The 14,155-nt window shown below is 42.8% G+C and overlaps 1 protein-coding gene across 1 annotated transcript in view; it reads right to left on the bottom strand.

The window, feature by feature from the left end:
• Nucleotides 1-3,566: 3,566 nt before the first annotated feature.
• rab2a (RAB2A, member RAS oncogene family) overlaps nt 3,567-14,155 on the bottom strand; it is a 28,712-nt gene continuing 18,123 nt past the window's right edge. Inside the window, exons 7-8 of the mRNA XM_030074239.1 lie at nt 7,656-7,724; nt 3,567-5,301 (exon numbers count right to left, since the gene is read on the bottom strand). Of these exons, the coding sequence (XP_029930099.1) occupies nt 5,206-5,301; nt 7,656-7,724 (165 nt within the window). The 3' untranslated portion in view covers nt 3,567-5,205. The remainder of the gene's footprint in view (nt 5,302-7,655; nt 7,725-14,155) is intronic.

The following is a 14,155-nucleotide window of genomic DNA, read 5'->3' as shown; positions in this document are numbered from 1 at the left end:
GACGTTTCGCCTCTTATCCAAGGGGCTTCATCAGTTGGATAAATGAGAATATCCATAGACATGTCCCTTTAAATGTTTTTAGTATCCTGTAGAAACGTCAAAAGTCACCTTTTTCCACATGTAGCTGGCGGATCAGCTTGGGGACAAGGCTGTCGAATATTTCCAGTGGCCCGTGTACAGTGATATTTCATAAAAGGGTCTCTGAGTGATGACAGCATGTTATTACTGTGATCACAGACATGACAAACTCTCTCCTAAAAATGGAAAACAGGGAACCAACCATGATTTTTCCATGCAGTCATGATTGTGATTGTTAAGTGACTGCCCACTTAGCTGAGGTCAAAATGTGGAGGAGCAGCGCTTCTCATCTGCAGCTGAACACAGCTTCACTGACAGGTAAACTGGAAAGGCACGGCTAGACGGCAAGTGTTTTCAAAGACTTCACACTGCTGATGTTGTCATGTTCAAAATGTAGAGTACGGCCTTGTGACTTCTCTCAAACTCTACTGTCGGGCTGCATATTATTGTGTCTGAGCCCGACCCGAGCCCGAGATTTTGCCTGTTCTCCATCACTAGGTTACATTTACCACCTGAAATAGCCTACGTGTTGCCTTCAGTGTCGTCACGTAAACTCCAGCACTGTACAGGAAGTTGCCCAGGACAGACAGTAGGTCCATCGTTTGAATTTATTTTACACTAGATGGATGCTGCATCAGAAATAGCTAGAGTGTTGATGTCAAAGTGAAGACATTAGCTGGATGTAGACAAAAGCAAAATGCAGCTCATCCCAAAAATGAGTGTCCTGCTTCTAAACAGCAAGACACTCATACTGAGTACTGATCCTCATGGTATAGACTGAAGAGCAGTGTTTGTTTCCAGGAGCTTCTGGGTAGAAGACCTCTGCATCACGCGGCAACACGTTCAGCGGTGCAGAGCAAACAGGGAAAAAGAACAAGTAACAACTGAGACGTGCTTTTAGCTCCGCAGAAAATGGAGAAATCTTGTTGTGTTTGGCGGTGTCGGATAACGGTTAAGAGTGGAGACGGGGTTGGATTTCAATCTGAGAAGAGCAAACTTGCTCCTTAAATTACTGACACCAAAGGTGCAGTTCGCCTAGACGAGATGGCGCTGTTGTGTAGCTTTTGGCTTATCTAAAACGCTAGCTAAGCAATACAGAAACATAAAATAAGCCAATCGGAAAGGTCCGATTTTTCAGACCATCTTATTTATAGCTGTATCTTTTGATAGATACAAATAAAAACCAAAATAAGCAAAATCTGCCGACCTCACTGTTTCCTACCCAGAAGTGCCTGTTGTTGTTGGCGCAAAATAACGGCAATTAGCCTGACATAAATAGAATATAGGGTTTTTAAACGATGCAAGATGCCAGCTGATGGTGGCGTCATGTGACCCACCAAGATGTCTCCACCCACTTAAAAACACCTTGTGAAGAAATGTCATGTATTTCAATGGATTTTCCAGGGTTTTTTTCCTGGATTTCGTGAACCTGTTGTTTTGCTGTTGCCCACTGAGACGGCAAAGACGCTCCTGTCCATGAGCGCTGATTCATTATTTCAAATGTTCGAGCTGTGCGCAGCTTCTCCTTCTCAAACGAGTTGTTGCATAAAGGTGTCCAGTAACGGCACACTCACGATACCTAAAATTGTTACAATTTTACATACACTATGCTCAGTGAGTGAGGGCTTACATTAGACAGCATGCTCACTGTGGTGAATGCTGAAGTGTTAGCATGGAGCACCACAGCTCATCATGCACCAGGGACACATGGGTCATTTTGGTGTTAATTTTCTCAGTTGAACGATGAGTCTCCCCAAATCTTGTTGTATTCTTTGAAGTGGAAGGATTTAAATCAAGGCGATGCTAAAAAGAGCAGGCATATGTGCTCAGGTAACCTTCCCTGGCTACTTATAGGGTAAAAAATGTTTCATTCATTAAGCACGCTCTGTCTGGCTGACCTTCACCGGGGAATACAATTTCCATGCCTGGGAAGGTCGAATGGCATGGATCCAAGAGTGCAGAAGTCCCTCGCTGCTCTTTCTAATGGATAAATCAGATACAATAAAACAGCATGTGGATCCATTATAATATAATTGAGTCATTCATACACTGAACAGTAAGCACAGGGCAAGTCCAACGCCACAGGCCTGATGTCAAAAAAGACCTGGGCCAAAAGAATCCCAAAATGAGGCGAGAAAATACAAAACGCAGGTGTTCTTCTGTTTTGTTTGTTTTTTTGTTTCAAACACTACATATTTTTTCCCCCATCTCCACAACCATCAAAATGACATTTAGAAGAGTTTAGAATGTTTTATTATAGTTTATTGTGATAGCATTTTCAATTTTTCTTTTTTTTAAAGTTTTATTTTTTCCAAAGAACAAACACAGCAAATAACGTTGAGGAGGGGGAGGAGGAGGAGGAAGAGGAGGGGAGAGAGAGAGAGAGAGAGAGAGAGAGAGAGAGAGAGGGTGGAGGGGGGGGGGGGGTCACATATGTAAGATAGACAGGTCAATCCATAGATATAGATAGATAGATGCTTCAGGTTTGGCTTGTTCCTCCCCCCGTAACCCCTCTGGGTCCACACACACACACACACACACGCACACACACGCACGCACACACACACACATACGCGCACACTACAGGTTTTACCAATAATAATCATAATCAGAATAAGATTAATTGTCAGATTATATCTAGAAACAAAAGAAAAAAGAATGCACTGCTGAGGAAAGCGGCGGGCCTTGGAACAGAGTCATTGACACGGCTGTGAAACTCCAAAACTCTCTACAGGAATACAACTAGCTTGGAGGGAAAACACAGCTGGATTAGCTAAGACGCATGTATGCACTGTCGATGTACGCATGCATATATGCGGTCTGGGAGTGTGTGTGTGTGTGTGTGTGTGCATGGAGAGGATGGGAGAAATGGTAGCTTGATATCCAACAAAGTAAAAATGAACATTAAATATGATACAAGTGGGTTCTGTATGCAGTTCCAATGCCATGATGCTCTATGTCTGGTGGCTGAAGTCTAACTATGATGCTTGCTTGTGCATATCTGCATGTATAAGAATAGCATCATCTAGTAGTTAGTAGTGGACTGCCTATTTGCAGTTTCTGGGTCAGTTCGAAGTCATTTTAGTGGCTGTCCAAATCTCTCAAGAGGCGGGGTTAAGGCAGACAGCTGATCTCCGGTCAGATTGCAGGGGCTCGGGTGATTTCTTTTCTTTTCTTTTTTTTGAGCAAAACACAGGTAAACAGTAATTTGGCATTAAAAATGGATGCAGAAATATAGAGCTAACATTACCACACAGTCTGAGAGAGAGCAAGAGAGAGAGGAGAAGGGGATGGAGAGGGAAAGGAGAATGGGAGGACAAATGATAAGTAATTAAAGTAGTAAAATATGATCATAACGGTAAAATGGTGTTTATTACAGCGGGGTCTTGAAGCAAGAAACACTGCGGCAGTTTATCGATCAAGCGCTAAACAGTTACAGTATACACCTGTCAGCTAGTTCATGGTGGAACTCTTAAAAGGGAGACATCTTGACATTTTCAATTAGAGTCCGTTCTTCACCAGGGACTTTCAAAGCCTCTGCGTTAGTCCTTCAACTGCCATAAAAACAGCCGGTTATCGTTCATATTTCTTGTTTAAATCGAAGGGCAACGCGAAACGCAATCTAACTGGATAACTTGGTGCCTTTCGGTTTAAAGGAGAATTACAAGAAATGCTCAAGAGCCGTTCTAAAAAGGTCCAGTCCAGGTATTCCTCCAGCCTGGTGAAGAAATAACTAGACCACAACATGCCAAGCTAGCACCCAAAACAGCAAACAGCAATAGAAACCTAAGGAGCCATATATACACAGAAATGCGCCAGATAAATACAGATTCTTTTGTTGTTGTTGTTTTTTTTAAAAAAAAAGTCAATTTCCATTTTTAAACTAATTTTTTTTCCCTCTTTTTTCTTTAACTTCATTTCACCATGGCTGCTCTCAACATGCCCTCTGCGTTTCCCTTTCCTCCTCATTTTCTTTTCTGTTGTTTCTGTCCAATCCAACAACCATCCGATTTCACACTCAACTGTTTGGTCTTTTATTCAGACTCCGCAGACAATTTAAAACACTTCTTGTTTTTTTTTGTTTTTGTTTGTTTTTTTTTATGTTTTAAACCATGACCAGTTTGTAGTGTTCATTAAATACAAATCATCTCCCAGTCAACAAAAAAAAAAGACACAAAGCAGAGAAAAAGAGAGAAAACAACCATTACTGACCAAAAAAAAAAAAAAAAAAGTAAGATCCAGGAGAAAGAAGCACAGAGTAACATGATGCACAGTTGGTTTTCTGGACAGAGGTTGGTTTGTTGGTTGACATATAGTGACATGAGTGATCTGAATGCCTGCTGCACCCGAAAAAATCTGACTTGCTGGGACTAACACAACCACATCATCCCTATAAACACACAGGATGATAAATGACTCGGCGTGAGGAAACATGCTGTGTCGACACGCAGCGTCACTTTCTTTAAAAACACCCGTGTGTGTATAAGCACAACACAGAACGTGCTTCCTTTCCCATGAAGCCAGTTAAGTGCAGCCGCCTCCTATCTATCTGGACAAAGTCAGCTCCCCGTCGCCACGGATACAGTCCTGTACCATCTGAAGCACTGAAATAGACTATCATGTATGATGTTCATTTGTATGCAAGACACTAAATGGCGACGTTGTTGATATAACCATCTTAACACCCGCCCTTTGCATTCTAGCAGGGCACAACTCTTGATCCTTTTTTAAACAAATAAAAATAACAGATTAAAATCTTTTTACTTTTACAAAAGGAAAAGAAAAGAAGAATTGTGAATCCTTCAGAAATTTGGTGGGCAAGCCTTAGCCTTGGTTAAGCTGACTTTGTCCCTCTAGGAGGAGGAGTACGTATGGTTCACTTGATGGGCCACAGCCCCTAGACCCCTGGGTATGGGTGAGAGACTTAGGGAGGACATGAGAGAGAGAGCGAGAGAGAGCGAGAGAAAGAGAGAGAGACAGAGGTTAACAAACTGTTAGTGAGCCTGACCAGTTCTGTTGAAACACAGGGGAGGGATGACTTGGGTGAGGAGAGGGGGAGTATGGATGGAGGAGGAGGAGGAGGAGGAGGAAGGGTTGGGGCTGAGGGAGGAGGTGTGTTTTGGGGCTTCAGCAGCAGCCCCCTCCGGCCTGTTGTCCACCCTGGCTACCGGACAGCGTGGAGTTGGTGGTAGGGTGCTGGGGTCCAATCTTAATACCATTAGCCTGCACAGAAAGGGGGGGAAGATGAGGTTACTCAAACAACAGCAAAAAAGTTAGAAAGAAAAAAAAAAAAGGTGTACTTTCACGTGAAAAAGGGCTATGTAGTTTCAAAGGGCAGGGTCTCCCACCCTGATGTGGTACAGAATCATGAATGTCTCTCAGCTGTCAAAAATTAAAACTGAGACATGCCTCAGGAATTCAGGTCAACTCTTTTACCCCACCATTACCCAGAACATAGGAGCATTTAGCTTCATGTGTACATTTGACATCAAAAGATTACACTGAAGACGGTCATTTAAAGGGAATCCATTAACTGAATGGGTTATTAGTCTTGGCATGAACCTGAGGGCTTTCATCCTTCCTCAGCCTCATCCTTAACATTAGTAAACAAAGTGCGGTGCCCTCCAATTTGAAATTGCATAGTGGGCCTTTAAAATAGGCTGGGAAAAAATTAATCATTTTGATCATTAACATTGAAAAAAAAAAAAAAAAAAGTTCAACAAGAAGCCTTTTTGTCATTGATTTCATGGTGAGATTAACAGTGGCCGCACATGGGGCGCTCCTGGTAAAACAGACTTCACAGAGAAACAACACGTGTTGCTGTGGTGTACAAAGGCAAATGAAACACCAGCAACGCTGTGCAAGGGAATAAAGGAGCACTGCTATAACAAGGAGAGAGCAATGAGAGAGAGAGAGGCAGACAGGTGGGTGGTAGAGGGACACAGAGAGAGAAGGAGAGAGAGAGAGGGAGGGAGGGCGAGCAGGCTCTTTCATCCCTTTAGACTGGAGTACAGTGCAGCATCTGAGAGCTCTCTCTCTATTTCATCATCTCTCTTTGTTGCTGTAGCACACTCTCAGCCTCTCTTTACATACATATTTTTATATTTATATGTCTCTCTCACTGGAACTCCCCCGCCTCCACTCAGTAGCAGTAGGGCCTCTGGGAAACTCTATGCCTTTAAATCACATTTATAGAGCTAAGGCCACGAGAGAGAGAGAATGAGAGAGTGTGTGTGTGTGTGTGTGTGTGTGTGCACGCGCAGGCACTCTCATTGTGGCTGCCAACAGTGGGTGTTTCTGCTGGGGTTCCCTCTCTTAGTCAGTCAGCTGATGTGGTTTGGCTGGCCGGCCTTCCTTCATTCCTTCATACTATTACTAATAACAAACACACTGGCTGTCTGCCTGCCTGCAGAACTGTCTCACTGCCTGCATAGCTGTCTCACTGCCAGCATAGCTGTCTCAGTTGTGCAGGCAGTGAGATAGTTCGGCATTCAATGTCTCATGGACTGCATAACAGTCTGACTGAAGCACTGTCTCACTGACAGCAGAACTGTCTCACTGACTACAGAACTGTTTCCTATCTGTCTCACTGCCTACAGAGCTATCTCCTGTCTCACTGACTGCATAAGTGTCTCACTGACTGCTGAACTGTCTCCTAACTGTCTCACTGCCTGCATAGCTGTCTGCTAACTGTCTCACTGACTGCATAAGTGTCTCACTGACTGCTGAACTGTCTCCTAACTGTCTCACTGCCTGCATAAGTGTCTCACTGACTGGTTAACTGTCTCCTAAGTGCCTTTCTGACTGGATGACTGTTTCATGGACTGCAGAACTGTCTCCTAAGTGTCTTATGAACTGAATAACTATCTCACTGACTGCAGAACTGTTTCATCGAGATAAAGCACTATATAAATGTAATCCATCATTATTATTAGTATTATTATCATCATCATTATCATTATTTTTAATATAACTGTCTTACTGACTGGACAACTGCCTTGCTAACCGGATAACTGGCTGGCTGCCTGGACAGCCAGCTTACCAACTGGCTGGCTGAATGTTTGTTTTCCTACTGGATGACTGAGACCTTGTGGGATGTGAAGAATTTATGAGCTGGCAGGATGCCGAGAAAGGAAAAGAGAGGGAGAGGGAGGGAGAGGGAGAGAGGGAGGGAGGGAGTGAGGGGGAGAGAGAGAGAGAGAGAGAGAGAGAGAGAGAGAGAGGGAGAGACAGAGAGAGAGAGACAGTGTGGAGACTGAGTGGAAAGTAGAGCGAAGCAAAGAGGGAGGGACACTGGAAGTTTTGCTTGGCTGGAATGAGAGGAAGCAGAGAAGGAGTTTTTTCCCTCTCTTTCTGAGGGGAGAGGGAGCATGGCAAACCACATACACACTGCTGGAAAACCACACTGAGAACAGGAGGAGCGAGAGAGGAGGAGACCAGAGGAGAGTGGGGTGAGAGAGGAGAAAAAGAAGGGAAGAGGAAAGAAGGCTAGAGCAGAAGGACTAAGGAAAAGGTAGAAAAGGAGGGAGAAGGGAGCAAAAGTGTTTGTGTGTGTGTGTGTGTGTGTGCTGTCTTACCTCGTTGTTGATATCAAACACACCCTCCTGGATCTTCTCATAGATCTCCTTGGCTGTGTTGATGAATGCCTGAGAGAGAAAGACATTCCATTCATTTTTGTATCTTTACTCCCCTGAATGTCTGACTGCTGTTGTTCAATCTGATGAAAAGGAGTTCATATGTAAAGAATTTCATTTGTCAGGTTTCAGTGTGGAGTTAGAGTGTCCCATACTGGTCAAAATGCTGTTTCAGAGAGGTTTTTCCACTCAGACAAAAGTAACATTCTGGAGGAAACACACCTGTGTCAGTGTGCCTGACTTCCACGTTTTCTCCCAGTTCCATTTCAGCTTTTATTGGTTTTTAACACACACATTACTTGCAACAACAACGCTGCAGTAATAATCAGCTGACTCCACCAGTGCTGTTTAGCACGTGTGTCTCATACCTGAGACACATATGTGCTGCTTCTGTTTGTGATTCTTGTCTATTTTCACACACTGGACACATCTCTAATCATTCCCCTTGCTTCTGTATTCAAAACGTAACATACTGAATATTTGGCAAAACACATATTGTTATTTGGTTTGAATTGCATGTTAAATCAATGGCTTTCTTTAATTTTAATTTTCATGACTTTACAATATATATATATATATATATATATATATATATATATATATATATTTTTTTTTTTTTTTTTTTAAAAAAGGGAAGAGCACCTTAGTTTATTAGTTTGTAAATTTCTCTCATCTCTGCCATCCACCCCGCTTGAGGCTGACCACTGAATGGGGACTTCTGACAGAAAGTACGAGACACCTGTTCGCCAACAAACACTCCCTGGAGATGTCCAGGAAGCTGAAAATTGCAACTCAAGGCTTTCTGCATGGACCTTAGTGACTAAAAACTATCTGCGTGACCACAGATCAAAAGTTGTTTGAGTGTCAGTTTAAATATGCAAAGTAACCATGTATAATGTACAATGTCCAAACTTTTACTTTTGTCTCTTAATGTGTGCATTCTACCTTTATAGGTGTTGTACAGTCTTCGCTGCTTCCTCACTATTTCTCCACACTGCAATTTATATAAAGAAACTGGACCAGGGTGTCTGCAACTTTCCTCAAGTTCAATATGAAATCTTTTCATTTTTAGCTAGAATGAAATACAGCCTTAATTCTGCAGTTGACACAAACATGAAAATGAAAACGTGGAACATACAGTAGGTCTTCATGGATTGGCTAATTTCTCACTGGGAGTAAAAAAACAACTGTGAAATTGTAACCTTTCCATATAGTGTAACATGAGGGTTAAAGTATGATTTACAGCATTTTTAGACTTTTTCAGGGGTCAAAAACACCCTGTAGGCTAATTCTGCTGCTTCAAAATGGGAGACGACTCGTTGCGAAGGTCAACAGCTGCTTTGCCAGTGAGTCTGGCAAACTGAGCTGCACACATTCACACCAACAGAGACATTCTCTCACACACACAATATACAACCCTTTTAGAAAATCTCTCTCTCTCACACACACACACACACACACACACACACTATCTCCAAGCAGTTGGAGGGGTTTAAAGTCTTTCAAATAAAGTGGCATTAAGCTCCCTGGTGCCATGGGATACTACAGTCACACACCCCCCACACATTTGCAGTATCCATGTCTCTTGGGACTGTGGTGGTAAGAACTGGGAAAAACACACTACTGCCCACTGGAGGAAGAAGCAAAGAGCTCCACACACACAGTAACAGCTGGAAGACAAGCAAACAGGGTGGAAGAACGAGTGCCTTCCTGAACCCTGGCTGCTGGAGGACTGAAAATAGGTCACAGGACTAGTTTGAGGGAGCTGAAGGTGCTTTCAGTGCACTCATTCTCTCTCTCTCTTCACTCCTGCCCTCTTTCCATCAGCATATCCCCTGTTCCTTTAAAGTCCCCCTTTTTCCCTCATCTTCCTGAGCTCAGATGGATAAAGCTCTTCAAGGTAGAGCAAGAGACGAAATACAGGAAGAGAGAAGAGAGGAGAGGAGAAGAAGAGAAGCAAAGAAGATAAGAGAAAAAAATGTTAAGGGAAAAGAGGAAAGAAAATGTCAGAAATGAGCAATAAAATAGAGAACCTCAAATACATCTTCTCAAGGAGGGAAGGATGAAAGAAAAGGAGAAAGGATGGAGAATGTGAGAGGACGGTCGCTCTCTGTCTCTCCCTCTCTCAGGGCCGGCCTTCCCATCAGCCCCGGTGTCCACCCACAGACCCTGACGACAAACCGCGCAGTCTGATTGGCTGCTGGCTGTTGCTTTGGGGGGTGGAGGAGTTATGAATATGTATGAACTACAACTGGTTGATGCACTGTTAGAGCGAGAGAGAGAGAGAGAGAGAGTGAGAGAGAGGGATGGGGGAGGGAGAGATAGACGAGGAGGAAGAAGGCAGCAAGGCATTAAGGGAAGGGAGGAGGAGGAAACTGAGGGAGGTGAAGGAGGAAGAGACGTAGGTAGAGGGAGAGAGGGAGGAGGCGGCAGAGGGGGATGGGCGGGAGGTAAAGAGCGAATGATGGACGTCAAGGGATGGACCGCAGGGAAGGAGGAGAGATGAAGGGAAGGGAGGAGAGGAGCGGTATCAGGAGGATTCAGAAGACACTAATGAGACAAATTAATCATACCCCACACACACACACACACACACACACACACACACACACACACACACACACACATGTGCACGCACAAATGCACATACGCATGCGTGCGTGCGTGCACGCACGCGCACACACACACACACACACCTCCCCCTCTCCTCTTAACCCCACAGAGAGCAGTACTCGACTGCAATGTGTGTGTGTGCGCTCACATTTGCGTGATACTATAGGCCAGGCGAGTGGAGGAGGGAAAAAAAAAATCAATGTAAACACACACACTCTCTCACTCTCTCTCGGCACTGCCCTGGGCTTGGCGTGCTGTGCTGTGTAGGATGGGATTATTTATGTGATTGGATAAGTGAGAAAGGGGTCCCCGAGGACAAAACCATGCATTCATTAAACACACCAACACTGGCTGTGTGTGTGTGTGTGTCTGTGTGTGTGTGTGTTACAGGAGGCGGAGCAGAGCATTTGCTATGCTAACTGTGGTTCACGACGCTCACGTGAACCCAACCAAGGCTTGGCTAGCTGTTTACATGCTATAGGCTAATCGACTAAAGCTAGTCACCTACTGGGTGTTATGCTATTGTTTTCACATTTTGTGTCATTTTCTGCCCAGAGTGAGCACTTAGCATGTCACACAGAAAACAATTCTGCAACAATAATATTAATACTAATACTAATACTAATAGGTCAAACAGTAGCTACTAGGGTTAAACTGCTGTGAGTTTCTGTGTATTTTTCCCCACTTATTCTTCTCAGAGAGTAAAAGCCTCTCAAACAGCATTTTGACCACATTGTGAGCGTGTCACATCAGAATCAATCAGAGTAAGGGCTTCCAATAGTCAACTACTATTGGTCAATTCTATTCTAGTCCCAAGACATATAGAGACATAGAGACATAGTCTAAAGACATATATCAAACTGCATCTTGTCTATCACATCAGAGGTGTAGGTGGTGCCATCCCTAGACATTTCAGGGCTTGTCTGGGGGGTTCAAAAGATAAACAACCTTAAAGTTGTTTTTTTTTACCCCCTGAACAAAATTCAAAAAAGTTATTTTTATTTTTACACAATTTTGGGGGTAATTTTAATGGTATTTTTCTTATAATAATTTTAAAAATATAATTGTAACAATTTATAACAAAATATATAATTTTCTTGTATTTCTTTTACTAGTTATGATGATTTTCTTGTTAATTTTTGCATAATTCCTGATAATTATTTCATGTTGATTTTCAGATCATTTGTTTGTAATTTTTTATGCTGAATTTCAGGTAATTTTCTTGTAACGTTTCACTAATTTCTTGTTAATTTTCTGGTGAACTTTTCAAGTGAACTTGCTCCAGTTTCAAAGTTTCAATCCTTGAGAAAGGCATCTGAAGAGGGCTTCAGGCTGTGTTTACATGCCTTCCAGCATTTAAACACAAGAAATCTGGTAAAGAGCCACCATAACTAATATTACATTCAAGTATGTAATTTTAATCATTTCTCTTTTTTTCTAATTTACTAATTTATTGCACACCAATATCAGGTTCCCTCTATTTATAGGAAACCATTTTCCAGTATTTTTCAGGAACGTATTTGATGACTTATGTCTTATGTCTTACTTATGTCAGCATTTACATGCAGAAAATCATCTTAAAATGATTCGAACTGGAGAAAGTAGCCACAACATGTGGTTGACATGTAATAAAGTTAGCATGTTAACAATGCGCAACGTGCAAACACCATCTTGATCAAAGTGTCAGTTTTGTGTGTTTATACCCTGTCTGCGCTTCGACACGACAGCTGCATGTGACCATACCCTGAAACGGGGTGTTGGAAGCTAAAAATGTATTATGTGCACTGAGCAAAACATTTGAATATGTGATCTCAAATGGACTTATATTTCCATGACATTTTATCAGTTTTCTAATTCTCCAGGGGCCTCATTTATCAACCTGTGCGTAGAAAAGGTTCTAAATTCTTTCGTAGGAATGAAACTTAGAATGTGCGTAAGTACAAAAAAATCCGTATTTATCAAATGTGCGGACACCGGTCGTACGCACACCAGTAAGCAATCTGTGATGATAAATCCCACCTGTGCTAAACTGCCATGCTCGTGCATGGTTAGGCTCATTTGCATTCAGAAACGCCTCCAATTGACCATATATGGTAGCAGCAATCCCTTTAAGAGCGCATGAATGGATTTTTTTCCTCGGCTTTTTAGCAGGCCTATCGCGCGCTCAATGATGGTTCTTGAACGAGCATGAGCCCGGTTGTAGCGCTGCTCCTGCGGGGTCCTCGGGTTGGCTCCGGGGGTCATTAACCACGGCTTCAGTGGTTATCCCCGATTACCTATAGAGCCGTTATAATAAACCATACGAAGCCCAGAAAATAATTTCAAACGTTGTAACACTCACTAATAAGCCAGCCATCCTCAAGAGCTCCTGCTTGGAGGCGCACAGCCACAGAGCTGTTCTGCAGAATGAATGAGTCGTGCGTTCCTCCAAGATACCGGGCAACAACGTTTAACAGAGATATATTTGCATCGCAGATTATTTGTGCATTGGTTGAATGAAATTGGATTGTGTGGTGGTGTTTTTATTGCGATGTGGGTGCAATCTATGGCTCCAATTATGTTTGGGAATCCGGTGACGGCGTGAAATCCTCGTTGAATTTCCGCTTGTTGGTGATGTCTGTATGGGAACTGAATATAAGTTGGGGCCAGAGAAATTATTGCATCCAACACTGCCGGCATGATTCTGCTTAGTGTCGGCTGCGAAATGCCGCATATGTCTCCAAACTCTAACTGAAATGTTCCGGTGGCCAAAAATCCCAGGGTGGACAGGAGCTGGATGCGCACTGGGATGGCTTTGGTGCGTTATGTCTCTCACTTAAAAACTGGTTGTAAATCACGGCATAAATCCATCAGTACGTTTTTGGGGAAGCGGTACCTGCTGAGATGCCACCCTGTGCTCTCACTGTCAGCTCTTTGAAAACGGTTTTCCAAATCTTCCAATAGTGCAAGATAAGCCATGGCACTTGCATTTCAAGTTTTCTTTTCAGGTTGTCCTGTCACAGCTGTCTTTTATAACTTGTACATCAATTATTGAAATTGTCTGCTAAATTACTAATTGAGATTTTTTTATTAATTAGAGGAAACAGGGAACGTGTGAAGTTGCTGAACACTGTGACTCTCTTCGTGCGTTCTATTTGTGGTTTCACTGTTCTACCACTAGGTTTTGTGTGTACGCATGGTAAGAGTTGTACTTAAATTTACACATGTTCCTACGCAAAAGTACAAGTTGATAAATCCCATACTTTGCGTGGGAATGTTCTAACGCACCCATTACGCACACATCTGTGCGTACGCACGGTTGATAAATGAGGCCCCAGGTGTTTTCCATTACAGGAAAAATAGCCTATAAATTTCCATGTTTTCGAGATCTGAACAAATGGACCTGCTACTTCAGCTATGGGGGAAAACACTACATAATAATAAACAGCTGGCATAGCCCCTTCTATCTCATTGGGAATGCTAGGTATAAGGTAGGGATGAATGTGACACTCAGAAAATAGTCAAAATGAGCATATTTTGATCTAAAAGAACTAATGTGGTTGCGAAAAAGATTGTGTGGATAAAAAAGCCATTTGAAATGCCTTACCTAATATTCAAACAACCAAATCTTACTTCAAATGATGCAGATGCCATTTTTCCATGCTCGCCTAAATTGCTGCATTACTGTGTTTTCTGCAAGATGCAGCCACAAGTGCTATGATTGGTCAGAAAAAAGCGTCCTAACCATAATCCTAAATCAAGCGGGTCGATCTTGTCCAGATCTCTGGGGGGGATTCCTAATAACACTGAGTGACCACTCCTTGCAACCAAACTAACAAAACAAAAGTCTT

Source organism: Myripristis murdjan, chromosome 17, assembly GCF_902150065.1.
Source record: "Myripristis murdjan chromosome 17, fMyrMur1.1, whole genome shotgun sequence".
Lineage (NCBI taxonomy): Eukaryota > Metazoa > Chordata > Actinopteri > Holocentriformes > Holocentridae > Myripristis > Myripristis murdjan.
Note: the sequence above shows the minus strand (reverse complement) of the source record. Positions and strands in the feature narration are given on the sequence as shown.